Source organism: Pyrus communis, chromosome 16, assembly GCF_963583255.1.
Source record: "Pyrus communis chromosome 16, drPyrComm1.1, whole genome shotgun sequence".
NCBI lineage: Eukaryota > Viridiplantae > Streptophyta > Magnoliopsida > Rosales > Rosaceae > Pyrus > Pyrus communis.
The window spans coordinates 2,230,488-2,246,388 of NC_084818.1; the positions used below are offsets into that span (position 1 = coordinate 2,230,488).

The following is a 15,901-nucleotide window of genomic DNA, read 5'->3' on the forward strand; positions in this document are numbered from 1 at the left end:
AGTTGGTTCACTGGGGTATCGTTTGGTATGCAGACGGGACGGGACGGAATGGGACGGGACGGGACGGGACAGGACGGAACGGGACGGAACGGAACGGAGCGGGAGCAAAGATGCCCTCGGATGGAAACAAGGAGGAAGAAGAAGGAGACGGAGATGTTATAATTTTGTGTTCCACGGATGTGGAACGAGTCGTTCCAGGGGGGTGAGGTGGAACGAAAATTCACCAAAAACTCGTCCCGTGGAACAGCTCGTTCCACCCGTTTTAGGCGCACCAAACGTGGGACGGAACGCCTTGTCCCACTCTGTTCCGTCCCGTCCCACGTACCAAACGGTAGGAGAATTCAGTTCATTATAACATTGGGCTTCCAGCCCATCAACAAAGATTGGGATTCAGATTTTTTATTTGTTTTTTCGACATGAGATTATCGAGGATGGTAATTTTCAGATTCTCGTTCAGAAGACAAGACTTGAGATCATTGAGAATAGTGATCTTCACATTCTTATTTAAAAGCGAAACTTTAGTACGGCTGTTGTAGTGCGGCAGCTTTCTCACAAATGGAGCGTGATGCGTGGAGTCGGGTTTGAGCACCAAAGCACATCCGGGTACTTTTGTGAGTGCAATCAGACAACAAACCTAACTTGCCACCGTAAAATAAAAATAAATAACTAACAAAACAAGACTGCGAAAATCACTTTCCTGCTAATCGCCATATGATTATTCCATTTTTCCAACCAAAAATTGAAAAATGTTGTTCTAAATTTTTTCTTAAAATGATAGTATGAATTTTTTTTACATCAATGATAAATTACGACATTGGAGCCACTGGAAATAGGTTAAACTATGATGACAACGAATGAGTTATAATTAAGTTAAATCTTGTTCAATCTCTCCAATGTAACCAAAATAAGGATTCTTCTTTCTTATAGTTTTCATGTTGTGTTAGTTTTTAATCAACAGGCATAAACGAGATTCGAACCTGTAACATTTTCCTCCATTGAGGTAAAAAAAAGTATCATTAGACTACGAGCTTCCGATTTTCATGGTTCTGAAGAATAACCCGTGATTAATTTTGGCCTAAAATCATTTTCTAAAGATAATGATGCAACAGGCAGGTATAGTCACTGTGTATAAAAACAGTAAAAGAAGTAAAGATGCGAGTAATTTTTACAACTGTAGTTGCCACTGTTGAATTGCATACTGAAGGGCATAATTGGGGACCAATTTGCAGTGTTCGAGCTCAAGATTTGTCATCGGCGACGTGTTGTGGCCGCTTTTCAGCCATCCTCGTATCGCTTCTTCTTCGTATGTGAAACCATCTGCTGCAATTTGTGGATCTTGCATGACTTCCTGCAAATGCAAATTATCGCATCTCGTGTTCAGTTAGTGATTCTACGGAAATTGGAACTCAAGTCCAATGGATGCAAGTTACCTGCAGGATGGGGCAGAGGAAATGAGATGGTGTCCGAATAAGCTTCTTGGAAACCAAGCACGATGCTGAGGCAGCGCATGAAGCTCTCATTGCCTCGTGGGCAACCAATAGGTCTAGCCGATCCAAGCGCTTGTTCTCGCAGCACCTCAGTGCTATGTAAGCCATCTCTTTTGCTTGCTCTAGTGGCCAGTCTCCGGCTGAAACGTCCAGCAATGCTTTGAAGTTGTCATTTTCTAACGCGTATTTCACATCCTTCACTAATCCTGAAAGCGGTCTTGCAGTTAAAAGTTGCAACAGTATAATCCCGAATGAGTAAACATCAGATTCTGGTGTGAGTTTTCCAGTTTCAAGATACTCTGGATCCATATACACATGAGCTCCATTTGGGTCACTGCATATTTTGGTGAAGTTGGTCGGGTTTTCGTTCTGTGGGATCAAAGAATTGATGCCCAAATTTATAAGTTTGCTCACAAAGTTCGCATCAAAAAGAATGTTACTGGGTTTCAAGTTCCCATGGACAAGACAAGGAATGTTTGAGTGAAGGAATATGAGGGCAGAGCATATCTCTGTAGCAATGGACGTTCGAATTTGCCATGGAAGAGGTGGGGTGCTGTCTTTGCAGGCAAGGAGGTCTTCAAGGCAGCCATTCTTTAGGTACTCATATACAAGTGACCTGGATTCCGGACAGGTTCCAATTAGTGTTACCAAGTTTGGATGCCGCACTCTGCTCAAGACCTCTACCTGATGGAATTGAACCGAAATAATGAATTCACTGCTGTTTCACTGGTTTTCTAATAACACATAAATACTGTAGAAAACATAACATAAGATTTACCTCGTGTTCAAAGTCCAATTGAGTTTTAGAACCATAAGAAGGCAACATCTTAATAGCAACATGCATGTGGCGAAGAATCCCTTTATAAACACTTCCGCGTCTTCCTTCTTTAATCTTCCAGGATGGATCAAAGTTGTGAGTTGCCTCGTTGATCTCCATAAAAGAGAAGATAGGGAATTCTGCCTGATCAAAGCTTGCAGCTTCCCCATTTATCATTGTCTCTAGCCGTCTGACCTTTCTAATTGCATTTCTATGCTCTATCTTCATTGTATCCCGTTTTTCCCTGAAACTCATCAAGAGCCCTGCAGCTGAGATGATTTTCTCCTCTAACTCCCTTACCTCACATTGTGATGCTTCTAGTTGTTTCTCCAGCACTAACTTCTTGTCCTCAACCATCGAGAGTTGTCTTATAAATTCCTCACTCTCATCTTTCACCCCGTCTATTTCTTGCTTTAATCTAGCAAGCTTTTCTTCCATCTCTTTTCTTTGGCTCATCTCCTTAGTGCATAAACTTTCAAATGCTTTGGCCTGTAAGAAGGCATGGACAACACAAACTTTCTGGTGAAGAATGAAAGACAGTATCTGCTATTAGTAGGTATGCATAAATCAACAAAATATGCATGCTTGCACAAATGCACACTGCATGCAGACAAATACCAGCATCTAAAGAAACCCAAAAGATCAAAGTTTGACGCATACAATCTAGAAAACGATCAGGCTAATAAATGAGATCAGTTTAACTCACGAGCAATTCGTGCCATTCCAAATTTTACCTTGCATTTAGCCTCCATCTCATCATCTTCGTCTTTCCACCGCCTAGTTGTCTGTTCAAATTCCTTCTGTTTTAAGTTCTTAGTATCCACAATGGCTTGTTCTACGCTATGAGAACTTTCACCATTTGCTTCTCCCTCCTGTAAAGATAAGCAATTAAAGACTAATCAAATGGTTTGAAAAGTACAGCACACACTGACTTGAAAAGAAGTTTTTTCCACAACTAAAGCCTAACAGAGCTCAAAGGAAGCTCATTATCTGCCCCAATATGTTCCCCTTAACTCAAAACTCAGGACATAAAACAGAAACTATAAACATGCACACCTAAGCGGTTTTCTAGGAAGAATTTGGTACAATTTCAGCAAAGCAGTAAATGATGCATAACAAAAATCATCCATGTACTTGCATACAAAGGGTGCCGATGAATGAATTTTCTCACCGCATCTATCATCAACAGGGTCGACCTCCCTGATATTTCTTCCAACTCGCTGGTATCTTCCTCAGCATCTGCAGAGCTCTGTAACAAAGTTACTTGTCTAGTACTACCTCACATTAGAACGAAAAGTCAAACAGATATTTCTCACTGAAGAAAAAACAGTCTGGGTAGTGAGGCTACCAGATTTCTCAGCGAATCAGTTGATTCTGATCTTAAGTGTTCTGGTTGCTCGGTTCCAAAAGCCGAATTCATCAGCAGCAGAGGAGGGGCAATTTCTATTTCAGATTCATCTTCTCTATCTCCCCTGTTTTCACATGCTTCATATAAGTGGCAATTAAATATAGCACGTATAAAGATAACGCAACAAAGTTACGAAATGACAGTTTGAACTTAACAGGGCAAGCTACTTGGGTGAAAACAACAATTACGAGCTAGTCTGTCAATACATTAAGAAAAACTTAAACCCGCCGATGCATGAGTTGTTGTGAAAGGTGCAAACAGTACCTTGTATATATGAGGTGCCCCTTACAAACAAACCAAATATGACAGGAACTAGCTGCCTTTTGGCATACGAAAAATGCTTTCCTGGATTTTATCTCAGCCAATCTCCTACAATGGCAGCAAGGATGAGTCAGTCAACTTAAATTGGTGGCAGTTATCCATGTTCACAAGTCTTTCAAGTCATTACAGATCACACGTTTTTCATCATTAAATAAGATTTACCAGTAAAAGAAGACGTTTCTTTTATTTTACCCACATAGTACTAGGACTGACACGGTAGCATGACAAGAACAACAACAAAGCATTGTCCCACTAAGTGGGGTCGGCTGTATGAATCCTACAACGATAGAGTAGCATGACTAAAAAACAAATTATCCTTAAAAGTATAATCGCTGATGCATACTCAGAATAATGTTCATCTGCAGCTGCCCCCATGACGAGCCATCTAATATGGTGCCGAGCAATTATTTCGACAATTCCCTCTTCGACATTTCCCATCTCAATCCATAATTCATTTGCCTCCACCTGCATTCATAAGAAAGCACCCTAAGACGAAAACAACACTCCCTAAACTAATTCAGATTTTGAATACTAATGTGCAAGCTCTATATAATAGATTATCAAAACAACTTCGAAAACAACGAAAAGCAAGCCGTTACCCCCGCTCCGGTGAGAACCATTCGGTATTGATCTAGAAGCTTTCGTAATTTCGTCCTCTCAGCTCCCTGTAACGCCTTAACTGCTCCTTGTTTCAATTTACTAGCAGAACCGATCCCTTCTGCTGCAAATAGTACAAAAATCACAATTATAACTCTAAATTGACAACAATTGCCTCGAAGTTTAAATTTTCTTTTCGATTTTCTCAGCAACCAAACACAATTTAAGGTCAATTTCTCAAAAACACTAAAGACATTGATCGAATTCAAACTTTCAGAGTAAAGAACTCACACAGCGAAAGTAGGAGAGAAGGTTTGTGAACATGTAGCAGGCAAATCCTCTTCCCGGCGAAGTTCTTCACCGCCCAAGCCAGCGTCGTTTCGCTCTGCTTCAAGTCCTTCCCCACCGCAACAAATATAGTCTCCTCCACATCCGACAACACCCGCCCTTCTCCGACCTCTCCAACGCTCCCCATCGGAACAGTACCGCCACCGAGTCTCGTGGAATTCCGAATCCCGGGTTTGGGAGATTTTGAACTCAGCGAGTCAAAACTCAGTCATGACCGAGTGACTGTAGTCCGTAAAGACGCGGTAATTTGTACGGTGGGAGGATTAGTCTTGCCCGCTTCGTGACAAAAACGGCTTTACTTTATGGGTTGGTCTGAGATTCTTACACCTTTATTTATTTTTATTTTTTTTGGAGGAAAAATTGAAAAATGTGTGCTTTTATAGAAAGTTAAAGTAGAAAAGTTAATGGAATAAAGCAAAGTTTTAGTCAATGGACTCAATGCTTAAGATTGAAGGAAGTACACATGTGTGTTAGGTAAATTGGTTTGAACAAAGTGTTTGCTATTTACACTACTTTGTAAAAATACAAGATAATTAAGAATACTGCTTTGTCGCAAACCCTAGCATCCGTTCCCTCTTTTCCTCTATCCTGCACAAACTCAGAGTTCCATCCTCCTGCCGTCGACTCTTTTATTTGGCTGGCGTTGGCTGCAAACCCCTTGTTATTGCTTTCCTCTTTTTTTTGTCATTTTTTTCTAGTAGTTATGACCTTGCGCCTATTCTTCCGTCAACTATGATGGTCGGTTTGGGAGGCCACGACTTGTTTTCCCGTCGTTTTCACCGTTTTTTCTTCTTAGTCCTACTCTCGCGTCTTACAGCCCATCTCTTTCAACTCCAAACACTCATATTTTTTTTCATTATAGAAAAATAATTCAGCAATACCCAAAAATAGCAAAAATAAAATAAAAATTTTGCGTGCATCTTTTTTCATTTGCACATTTTTTTTCGCGTCATTTGATTAAATATACCAAAAGAAAATCAAAGTCCATAATTAAAACAAAAATCTATTTACTATAAAGTAGTTTGAATTCCTGCAAACTTGGGCATTTTTTGCACGTAAGAGCATAAAAAGGGCAAATTAAGTAGGAATATGTCAATCTTTCTCTAGATGAATAGACAAATAGTAGAAAAAAGTCATACCAACGAGATAATTTAATAAAATGAAATTAGAGTGCACTTGCATGGCAATTACAATCTTTTTATTCATTGGGTTGTGCTATTCACACCCATTTTTTTACTTTTCACATATCTTTTGTTAATTTATGTATTTTGATTATTTTCAATTTATCCGATCTGACAGCTGTAAACTAAAAAAACATATAAAAAATAAAAATGGATGTATGAATATCACACCCCTATTCCGAACGTTCATGTTGTCCATGTTGTCCATGTGAATACGATTACGAGGGAAGAAAAAGACTTGCCTTAATTACGTCATACACGCGTTTGATTAGCACGTTAATGCGGATTAGACAAAAGCCAATAACATCAAGCACTCAACATCTCCTGATTATAATACAATAAACAGGTATGAAAAATCACACATTTTATGAGGACTCCAAGCCCAACCTGCAACAACGCATCAGATATTTTAGGCAGCAAATTCGCTTTTAAATCTTAGGGTTCGTTTGCAAGCAATCTTAAAATAGTCGAAATTATTTTTGGTAAAAATGTATTTAGAGTTAATTCTTAGTAAAAATGTAAGTGAATCATAGGAAAAATACTTATAGCGCTTCTTTTAGAAAAAGCACATAACTAATGTTTCTTGTAGAAAGTACTTGCCAAAAATATTTTCTATAAAACACTTTCAATCATTTTAAATGTACTTCAAAAAAAACTCCTATAATGTTCAGGTTTAATGTCCTTTTATTAAGTTAAGGCTTGCTAGGGGTCATTTGGGGAGATGGAACCCATCCGTATCCAAGTTGTGGGGATCCCAGGGATCCTTATATCCTAACCGTTTATCGTACATCGTACGGTTAAAAATCATTTTAAATTTATTTATTTAAAATTAAACACAAATAGTACCTAACGAAAACTAGCTGCATAATGTACGATATGATGTGAGAATCTCTAGGATCCCCACAAAAAAGATGTGAAGAGAATCCTCATCCGTCATTTGGGGATATTCAAACCCCTATTTTACGTGTTTTATTATTTTAAGAAAAAATGACTAACTTTTAAACTGGATCTTAGAAAATGTCGTTTCCCTTGGTGATCTTAGAAAATGTCGTTTCCCTTGGTGCATATAAACTTAATACAATTCGTTGTAGTCCGATTCAACGGAAGCAGCGCTAAATCCGGACCAACACGAGTTAAAAAGTCAACTCAATAGAAAGCCCAATTTCAACAGCCCAGTTTCAGAGAAAAGCCCAAAATTTTCTGGCCCATCAGAAAGTGTCCCGCGCCAAAACGCAAACTCGCACAAACTTGCTTCTCTCCTTCTCCATCTACACTTCTTTGACTGGTAGTTCTGAAACTTAAACCGTATCAGTCACGCACTTCATGACGATCTATAGCCATCGTCTGCTCTATGGACCATGGAAAACCCTACAGAAACACTCCCAGAAACCCAGGTGAACGGCCCAGATCCGCCGAACAACCCAGAAACCTCCGAATCCGGTGATGGTCTTCTCGCCGAGCTCGAGTCCCTCCGCCAGTCGCACCAGGCCCTGCTGTCGAAGTCGGCGGCAATGGAGGAAGACTCTGATCTCATCCGGCAGCAGAGAGACGATGCCCTGGCTCGCAACGCCGAGCTAACCAAAGTCGTCGGAAAAATTTCCGGCGAGAGAGACTCGCTTCGCGACGAAATTCAGAAGCTCGAAGGTTGTCTGAGAGAAAAGGAAGATGGGTTTGACTCGAAATTGGAGGAGGAGCTGAAGTTGAAGGAGGTGATTGAAAACGAGGTGCGAGTTTGTCGGGAGACGATTGAAAGATTGGAGCTTGAGAGAAAAGAGAGAGATGGGTTTTTGCTGAAGTGCTTGGATTCGCTCCGATCGATCAAGGAGGGCATAATCGGAATAATCGACTGCGTCGGCGACGAGAAGGTAGGGAATGGGACTGAAGAAGCTGAGGGGACCGGTGCGGAATCGGGATCCGACCCAGAATGGAGGGCGGTTTATGAGGAGATTGCGGCGGTTGCCCGGCTGACGGCTTCGGCGGAAGCGCAGGTGAGTGAGTATAAAGAGCTGAGGAAGAAGGAGAAGAAGGAGTTGGAGAATAGCGTGGTGAGTCTGACGGAGGAGAACAGAGATATCAGCAGCCTGCTTAGGGTTGCTCTGGCGGAGAAGGAGGCGGTGGTGAAGAGGTTGAAAGGAAGCGAGCAGAAGCGGGTGCCTATTTTGCAGAGAGTTGGGTTTGGGTTTATAATGGGAAGTGGGGGCAATGAGCAGTCGCCGGAGAATTCCGGGGATAAGCTGGACGGTGCAGGGTCTACTGCAGGAAGTAAATCGGATGGCAGTGACTGTGAAGAGGGGGTCATCAGTCTGGTGAGTTCAATTTCTCGTTGTTTCGGTCATGGATTCATGGATTGTTTGAGCTAATTTATGATTTCTCGTTGGCATTTTCGTGTTTGATTATTCGTATCAGGCCTCGACTGTAGAGAAGATCATGAAGAACCTGCGGCTTGAGATCACTCAGTTGAGAAGATCTCTGGATGAATCTAGGTAGTTCGTCATTGAATTATGTTCGTATTTGAATTTGCATTTGTATTTTGATTGTGAGGTAGGTCAGCTATCGAAGATATAAGCTTTGTTTCGGTGTTATTTACCTGAATTTGGATTTCAAGATGATAACTGTTTGAGTATGATTCCTGATATTATGTGATGAAAAGTTGTCAATAGTTCAAGCTTTTTATGAATATGAGTTTCTGAAAGCACTTCTCTAACCATACTTGTACTATAACCATACTGTTTATGTTGAGCATCGTTGATTTAGTTGTCGATTACTTATCATCAATTCTATGCCAGGTCAGACACTGAGCGCTTGCAGAGTCTCGTGGAAAAACAAGCTCAACAAATTTCGGAAAACACGCAGTACATCAAGGAGTTAGAAAATAGAGAGAGGGTGTTAACTCAAAATGTAATGGACTATAACAAAAATCCGTTGTTTGTTTGCTTTGCGGTCCTAAAGCGTACTCACCTTCTTGCTGACTTGTTTCTGTCATTTTATGGTTGTAAGGTTGAAGAACTCATGATCGAAATAAAGGAAAGTGAAGCAGAGGTTGCTAGATGGAGAGAAGCTTGCGAGCTAGAAGTTGAAGCCGGGAAAACTGAGATAGGAGAACGTGAGAAAGTGGTAAGTTTCTATTCCCCGTTAGTAATTGCTACTGCTTAATTGTTTACTAGGATTTAGTTCTACGATTTATTTCCTTTTCTGGTGTTCTTGAATTTAGTCTCTCACACTTTGGTATGCTATTCCATTAGATCGCCATTCTGAAGCAAGAATTGGAGAAGACAAAAGCGGCTCTTGACATATCAAATGGCAAACTGAAGATGAAAGAAGAACTTGCAGTGACCGCTATGGCTGCGCAGGCAGCAGCAGAGAGGTCCCTGCAGCTGGCCGATAGCAGGGCATCAGGACTACGGGCACGTATAGAAGAACTAACGAAACAAGTAGAAGAAGCAGAGAGCAGAGAGCGCAACAACCGAAGGGTGAGACACATATGTTGGCCATGGCGACTCCTGAAAGCTTCTAACAATGCACAAAACAGTATTAAGCCTGTAAAACGATTACTACCAGAAATGCAAGCCTTGCTTCACTATAGCGGCTGATAAATCAGTTACTTTTCGGATCAATTCAGTTGTATTTGTTTGAATTTGTTTCTTCGTTTATTTTTTAGATGTAAAGAAACAATTGCTTGAGTACGATTGCAATGTGCAGTGTTTCCTCCTTTTCCGTCTCTCAAATTTCATTGCGGAATCAAGAAAACAGAGTACAAAGTATTACACGATAAACGAATTACATGAAGGGTTTAAGGCAATATGATACTTTGCCAGTGCCAGCCAACAAGACTTATCTGTTCTTCTGAGACATTCTCCGATGTCTCCAAATTTTAGATTCGCTAATTACAAGAGAAATTCTCCGATGTTTCCAAACAGAAATAAATTACAACGAGATAAATTCTCCGATGTCTGCAAATTTTAGATTTGCTAATTGAATAGCCCTCCAAATTCCTTCTTCATCAGTCCCTTAATCTGTGCAACAAAACACAAATTCCAGCGTCAAATTGAACACATCGATACTTCCATATGTTAAGCAAATTATCCATACAAGTCTCAAAATCGATGAGATATACCTGCTTAGCCGAAAGTCCAATCTCTTCTAAATCATCAAGCTGAAAACAAAGAAAACATCGGATTACAAACCAACTTAAAAGCATTATATAACTACATCCATCCCCTACTAGTTTTGTTTTCCTTTAAAATCTCTGATGTGGGATTTGAGAATACTTACATTCTTGAAGGGCTTCGGAGATTCATCGCGCAGTTCCATGATGTAGGTTGCTCGTTTCTCACCAATCCCCTAAACGTAAAATTTCAAATAAGTTGAAAACAAAAAACGCTAGAGAACAGCGATGATAATAAAAAAGAGGAACCGATCCTCACCTTTAATCTTTTCAATTCTTCCCTATAAGTAGAAAAAATGAAGAAAGGGTTAGGCTTGTACAGGATATGAAGCACACTACTGATTGAAAGCATATATACTTACTTGCTAGCTGTATTTAAGAAGCCGAGATATTCTTGAACAAGAGAATGCTGCAATGACGGTATAACATTAGAACTTGGAACGAAATTGAAGACATGAACAGAATGAAGATAAGGTATAGATCATACCTTCACTTCAGAATTACGCACACTAAGCGCTTCCCAAGGGCTGTTGACATTTGTAACCTCACATCTATTGTCTTTCATACCCTGATTAGCTGGAGTTTTCGGTTCTACATTGTTGGATGAAGCATCATTCTCCTCTCGCATCTTGATGCATAAGGGAGTTGCAGAACAGTCGGTTTTTGATGCATCTGATATCTTTTTGCACACAGGAGTTGCAGAAAGAAGGTTTTTCAGATTGTTTGATAATTCTTGTAATCTTGAACTTATTGGCGGCGATTTTTCATCATTGACATCTGAGTTCTTGCCTTCCTTTTCAACATGATGAACTGTCAATTGAAGGACCAAATTAGGATTTGTTAGGTCAATTTGCATCCAATATCTTGCAGATGAGGTTTGCCGATTCAAACCATAAGAAACCAACCTTCTTCAAGTAAAGAGAAGTCATTTCGGCTATTGACACCTGGAGTATGTTTCTCAGTATGAGCATCAGAATTAAAAGAAACATCCTGGAAACAATATGAAAAATGCATTAAGAAGGTACTCCACAATTCCAACTCACGATGCTTCTGTGTTGAAACTTTCCATTACCTTTTTTGCCATTAAAATGCTTTCTGCATGCTTTGGAGCATCTGATGATAAATTATCCTGCAAAATGTCAGTTGACATCCATCACACCTTTAACATTTACATCTTATAAAAACAAAATCCTCCTAATATATTTTTCTAGACTTCTACGTTACCTTTTCACCCATAGAAGTAAGTTCCAGGGGCTTCAGTGCATCTGACAACGTATTCTCCTGCATAGACCATCAGTGACGTCAATCGAAGATTCCAAATGATTGTCTATAGCAATACAAATTATACAATACAGGAGTACTGTGAAGGATGAGTTACATACCACTGAAGGTTCTGCTACTTCCGTAACACTTGAAACGGACATTTCCTGCAAAAATACGATGCAATGCCTAAATAAGAATACAAGATTACTCCCCCAAAAGTGTTCTCACTTCTTGAAATTCTGAATATAGACAAAATCAAAAGTGCAATATAAAAGACCCCTACCTCTTTATCTACAGAAGTTTCTGAGGTCGCGATATCTGAGATTGAACTTCCCTACATTAAAATTAATAAGGTAAACTCGGGTTGAAAAACCATATTCGGAATCTGATTACATCAATTTGTGAAAATGCTTCCCATATAAGTGTGTAATCTAGCATATAAGGTGGTGTTTTTTCTATCTTTTCACTAAATCAAAAATATCCAGGATATATGACTACAATACTCAACATAAAGTAAGAGATAATGTACCTTCTTCGATTTGGTCAATTGATTTTTTACATCAAATAGCTTCCTTTAAAAAGAAAAAAAGTAGCACGTATTTCAGAAACTACAGTCATTACTGGAAAGGGAACAAATGATTCCGCTATAACTTAGTGTACAAAGGGAGACCTTCGTAACATACCTTCCTTTCGATACGGGAGTCATACTGCAATTGATCTTCTTTTCAGAAAGAGGCGCTCTGGAAATGGTTTGTTTCTTTGTTGTAGCCACAATGGTCTGCGGTATATGGCCCTTACGTGATGGAACCACCGCTGATCTTGTCAAACATTTAGTTTTCTTTGAAGACTCCATGACAGCCCCATTATTATTTTGACAAGAGCGAGACACCAGGCTTACCATGTACATGGAATCTTGACAAAATGTTGGTTTCTACATTGAAAAAGAAAGAATTAAGGTCAAAGACAACCAAAGCTCCCAGACAACAATAAACCAGAAAAAGAAAACTTGCAACCAAACGAACAACTCTTACCAAGCAAGTGACCATCAGAACTCTATTCGCTCCTCTCAGGGAGTCTTGCAATAAGTGTGTAAGTTTGCTTTCCCGGTAAGGTACATGGTTTCCAGAAGCGCTCAGAGCATGAACAACATTCAACATGGCATATATTGACTTGTGAATTTTACCAGTCTCCACAAGATTTAGGCCATTGACACTTTTCCTACGGCTACGGGTTCCCTCATAACCTATTAAAGGGAGATTGAATAAAGTTATTTCCTATATAACATTGTCAAACAAACAACAAACGAGAAGAAAAAAAGAGGCTGAAACGTGTTTGGCCTGTGGTTAAAAGAACATACAACCTGCCAAGTCAACAAAATTCAACTTTCCCACATGAAGGGCGTCTGAGCTTTCACTAGGAGATGATACATGCACTATCAAGCCCTTGTGGCCGCGACGAGGAAGTTCAGTAGCTACTTTTTGTGCTCGTTTACAGGAAGCACACCCACTTACATATAAATTGTAGAATTCTGAAACTGATTTCACGGGAACCTGGAAAGGTATGAACAGATATGTCATGATTCATGAAGAATGCACAATAGAAAGCCGCTCTTGCTATCTAGATTTAAAACAAACAACAAATAACTTACCCGAGAAAGTCCTTTAAGCCGAATTTTCCCTTGAACATCACCCTGTACCAAAACTAGTCGTCGTTCTGGATCCAAGATATCATACACATGGTCCTGATAGACCTCGTAAGATGATATAGTAACGGAATTTCCATCTTTCTCCGAAGCCAAAAAAATTTCAGCCATTGCTAGAGCTGCCAAACCTGGTTTCTCAGCAGAACCCTTCAAAATCAAGTGGTTCAACTCATCACTATACATGCTATTTCGAAAGAAAAAATAGTTAAAAGACTAAAACTTGGGGGGAAAAAAATTAGGGAGAAATACACCCCACCTGAATTAAGCAAGTCTTTCCACTGCATCTTGCTCCCAATGCAACAACAGTGGCATTACAACCACCAAGAACTCCAGGTATTAGAGGCTTCACCTCTCGCGAAAAGATTACGCCATTGTCTTCGTATTGGTTGTAGCAGTAATCCAATTCATACGATTCTTTACGGCTACAACACAAAATTGAGGAAAATCCATGTAACCTTACACTTAATCACATCACAAAAATTAACAATTTTCATTTCGTAACAAAACCCAAAAGAGTAAGAATCAGTAGGAATTCGATACAGAATTCGACGTTACCTTGTAGGCTGCTGCTCTTTGAAAGAGAGAGTGACACTCTCTGAATCCTCTCCATTCGGTTTCTTCACGGAGATCCAAGAGTCCCCCTTGGAAAACTCGGCCTCTGAGTCCGTAAATCCCCTGACTTTCGCTACAAATCGGACCCTCCGAGATGGTTTGGAGCGCGTTGGGGTCTTGGTGCGGTCAGGGTTGTCGTACAAAGACAACGCCATCGTAGAACTGAAGATGGAGAGAGAGAGAGAGAGTGAGAGAGAGAAAGAAGGAGAGAACAGTGCGAATTATCCCTTGATATGGTTCTGGTTTTTTTTATATTTTATTTATGATTTTCGTATAATTTTGGTAAGTGCCAGCAAAATAGCCGTTAAGGATTTTGGGAGGGAATTCAAATTTTGCTGACGTGGCGCGCTTACACGCTCCCTCCTGAAAAGGATACGAATCGAATAATTAATTGGGCCAACACAGAACAATCCAGTACCCACCTAAACATGTTAATGGACAGCCCAAAACCTCCAAAGGGCAATCTCAAAAAATTGAATTCTATTAACTTTTGTCTTTCGGGTCGATTCGGCCACATGTAGGGTGAGAAAAAATTTCCGAAAATCTCAAATCAAACCGAAAAAATTTCAATCTTAAATTAAAAAAGTTCCTAATCATTCGGTACGGGATTTAGTATTTACTTATTTAATGGTTCGGAAATCCAAAACTGAACGAATTTTGTTTTTTGATGCTATAATTTTCCTTTTGTAAAGTAGAAAACATCATCGATGTTTATAAGTTGACCCATTTCAACTTTTGTCTCTATCTGGCCTTTGAGTTCTGTTATCAAGATCGTACAAATCTGATACACAATTTCTCTTGGCTCGTCCCGTCTTAATTTTTGACAACGATTCGACCAATAGCATGCCCAAAACCAAAGCAATCATGGCCCATTTTGAATGATCCGGAGAACTTGGGGTTGTAATATAAGAAAAAAAGAATGAAAATGGTTAGAAAACTTCGAATTTTAACAATAATGATAAAATAAAAAATTAATTTTTTTATGTAAAAATATAATTTTTTATTAAAATAAATAGGACATAAATTTTTCGTTAAAGTTACAAAATACAAGAAGTCAAAAGAACGAAAACAGCAAACGCAGAGTTTTTAGTGAGTTCGCATTTCTTTTTTGTTCGACGCAATTTCATTTTCGTTTCACAAATTCTTCAATTTCAACCCATCGGAGCGAAGTCGTCGGAAACGATGGAATCGAAGGCGGCGGAAACACAATACGGCGAGAGGAAGAAGATAACGTCGGCGTGCGACGTCGAGGCCCTGAAGAAATGCTTGGAGGAGAACAAAGGCGACTACGTCAAGTGCCAGTCGCAGATCGAGGCCTTCAGATCTTCATGTTCTTTGAAGAAACCAAATCAATCTCCTGAGTCGGTACAGTAGATCATCAATCTACTGCTTTTTCATGTTCTTCACCAATTTTGGGTTCGAATTTTTTTTTGTAATTTATGTTGGAATTTTGAGTGTTTCTGGTAATCTGAACATTTACCCATCTGGGTTTTTTGTAATAATTCATTATCTTTAGATTGTTCGAAGCTTTGGTCTCGGAAGCACTTCCGCTGAAAGCACTTATATTAGAAGCACGTCAAGTGCTTCCCAAATTACTTTCTAGACTAGAAGTAGCACCTACTTCCTAAATGATAAGCAGTTTTAACTTTATCCACCAAACGTTTGTTCAAAGCGTTTTTGATTATCTAAAATCGCCAGCTTTTCCTACAAGCACTTTCGAACATGCTTAAAATGCTTAAGCTTCGAAAGGATCTCCTCCCGGGCAATGGCTTTTGCGTGAAGGGATTTTGTGGCACACCACATTTCCCCTTCAAGTACAGGACATCTGGTATGTGGACTGCCCTTGTGCGGCGATGCATTCGGATGAGGAGAGAAAAGCAAAATCGCGTTCCCCTTAACGGGTCTCGGCATGCTGCTCCTCCTTCCACAATCAAGCCGGACCTTGCTCCTCCTTCCACAATATTTTACTAAACAAGACTCCGCCTTTCCTATAACGACAA

General features: G+C 39.8%; 3 protein-coding genes across 3 annotated transcripts; 1 reads left to right on the forward strand and 2 right to left on the reverse strand.

Annotated features, from left to right (window-relative positions):
* Window positions 1-1,048: 1,048 nt before the first annotated feature.
* LOC137720472 (U-box domain-containing protein 32) lies at window positions 1,049-5,339 on the reverse strand. Its single transcript, XM_068459542.1, has 10 exons — window positions 4,922-5,339; window positions 4,633-4,754; window positions 4,377-4,498; window positions 3,977-4,081; window positions 3,653-3,776; window positions 3,476-3,553; window positions 3,039-3,176; window positions 2,266-2,793; window positions 1,431-2,171; window positions 1,049-1,348 (listed from the first exon to the last, which is right to left on the reverse strand). The coding sequence occupies exons 1-10, from the start codon at window positions 5,103-5,105 to the stop codon at window positions 1,166-1,168; spliced, it is 2,325 nt and encodes a 774-aa protein (XP_068315643.1). The 5' UTR covers window positions 5,106-5,339; the 3' UTR covers window positions 1,049-1,165.
* Window positions 5,340-7,442: 2,103 nt separating this feature from the next.
* LOC137720183 (uncharacterized protein At3g49055-like) lies at window positions 7,443-9,867 on the forward strand. Its single transcript, XM_068459199.1, has 5 exons — window positions 7,443-8,465; window positions 8,566-8,642; window positions 8,946-9,057; window positions 9,157-9,273; window positions 9,402-9,867. The coding sequence occupies exons 1-5, from the start codon at window positions 7,518-7,520 to the stop codon at window positions 9,747-9,749; spliced, it is 1,602 nt and encodes a 533-aa protein (XP_068315300.1). The 5' UTR covers window positions 7,443-7,517; the 3' UTR covers window positions 9,750-9,867.
* Window positions 9,868-9,974: 107 nt separating this feature from the next.
* Window positions 9,975-14,102, reverse strand: LOC137720182 (kinesin-like protein KIN-10C). The gene is made up of 18 exons (XM_068459198.1): window positions 13,845-14,102; window positions 13,546-13,711; window positions 13,236-13,436; window positions 12,948-13,137; window positions 12,619-12,830; window positions 12,271-12,518; window positions 12,117-12,159; window positions 11,871-11,921; window positions 11,707-11,751; window positions 11,549-11,605; window positions 11,397-11,453; window positions 11,230-11,314; window positions 10,812-11,134; window positions 10,687-10,733; window positions 10,584-10,605; window positions 10,432-10,500; window positions 10,274-10,312; window positions 9,975-10,172 (listed from the first exon to the last, which is right to left on the reverse strand). The coding sequence occupies exons 1-18, from the start codon at window positions 14,054-14,056 to the stop codon at window positions 10,128-10,130; spliced, it is 2,112 nt and encodes a 703-aa protein (XP_068315299.1). The 5' UTR covers window positions 14,057-14,102; the 3' UTR covers window positions 9,975-10,127.
* Between the last annotated feature and the right edge of the window lie 1,799 nt (window positions 14,103-15,901).

Bases quoted from the DNA above. Each gene is read 5' to 3' on its own strand.
- LOC137720472 (XM_068459542.1), bottom strand. From the start codon at position 5,105: ATGGGGAGCGTTGGAGAGGTCGGAGAAGGGCGGGTGTTGTCGGATGTG. The intron at 4,755-4,921 runs GTGAGTTCTTTA...TACTATTTGCAG, and splicing joins TTCTCTCCTACTTTCGCTGT to CAGAAGGGATCGGTTCTGCT. The intron at 3,177-3,475 runs GTGAGAAAATTC...TTATCTTTACAG, and splicing joins CCCTGTTGATGATAGATGCG to GAGGGAGAAGCAAATGGTGA.
- LOC137720183 (XM_068459199.1), top strand. From the start codon at position 7,518: ATGGAAAACCCTACAGAAACACTCCCAGAAACCCAGGTGAACGGCCCA. The intron at 8,643-8,945 runs GTAGTTCGTCAT...ATTCTATGCCAG, and splicing joins AGATCTCTGGATGAATCTAG to GTCAGACACTGAGCGCTTGC. The intron at 9,058-9,156 runs GTAATGGACTAT...TATGGTTGTAAG, and splicing joins AGAGGGTGTTAACTCAAAAT to GTTGAAGAACTCATGATCGA.
- LOC137720182 (XM_068459198.1), bottom strand. From the start codon at position 14,056: ATGGCGTTGTCTTTGTACGACAACCCTGACCGCACCAAGACCCCAACG. The intron at 13,138-13,235 runs GTAAGTTATTTG...ATACCTTTCCAG, and splicing joins GGCTTAAAGGACTTTCTCGG to GTTCCCGTGAAATCAGTTTC. The intron at 12,519-12,618 runs GTAAGAGTTGTT...TTTTCAATGTAG, and splicing joins TTCTGATGGTCACTTGCTTG to AAACCAACATTTTGTCAAGA.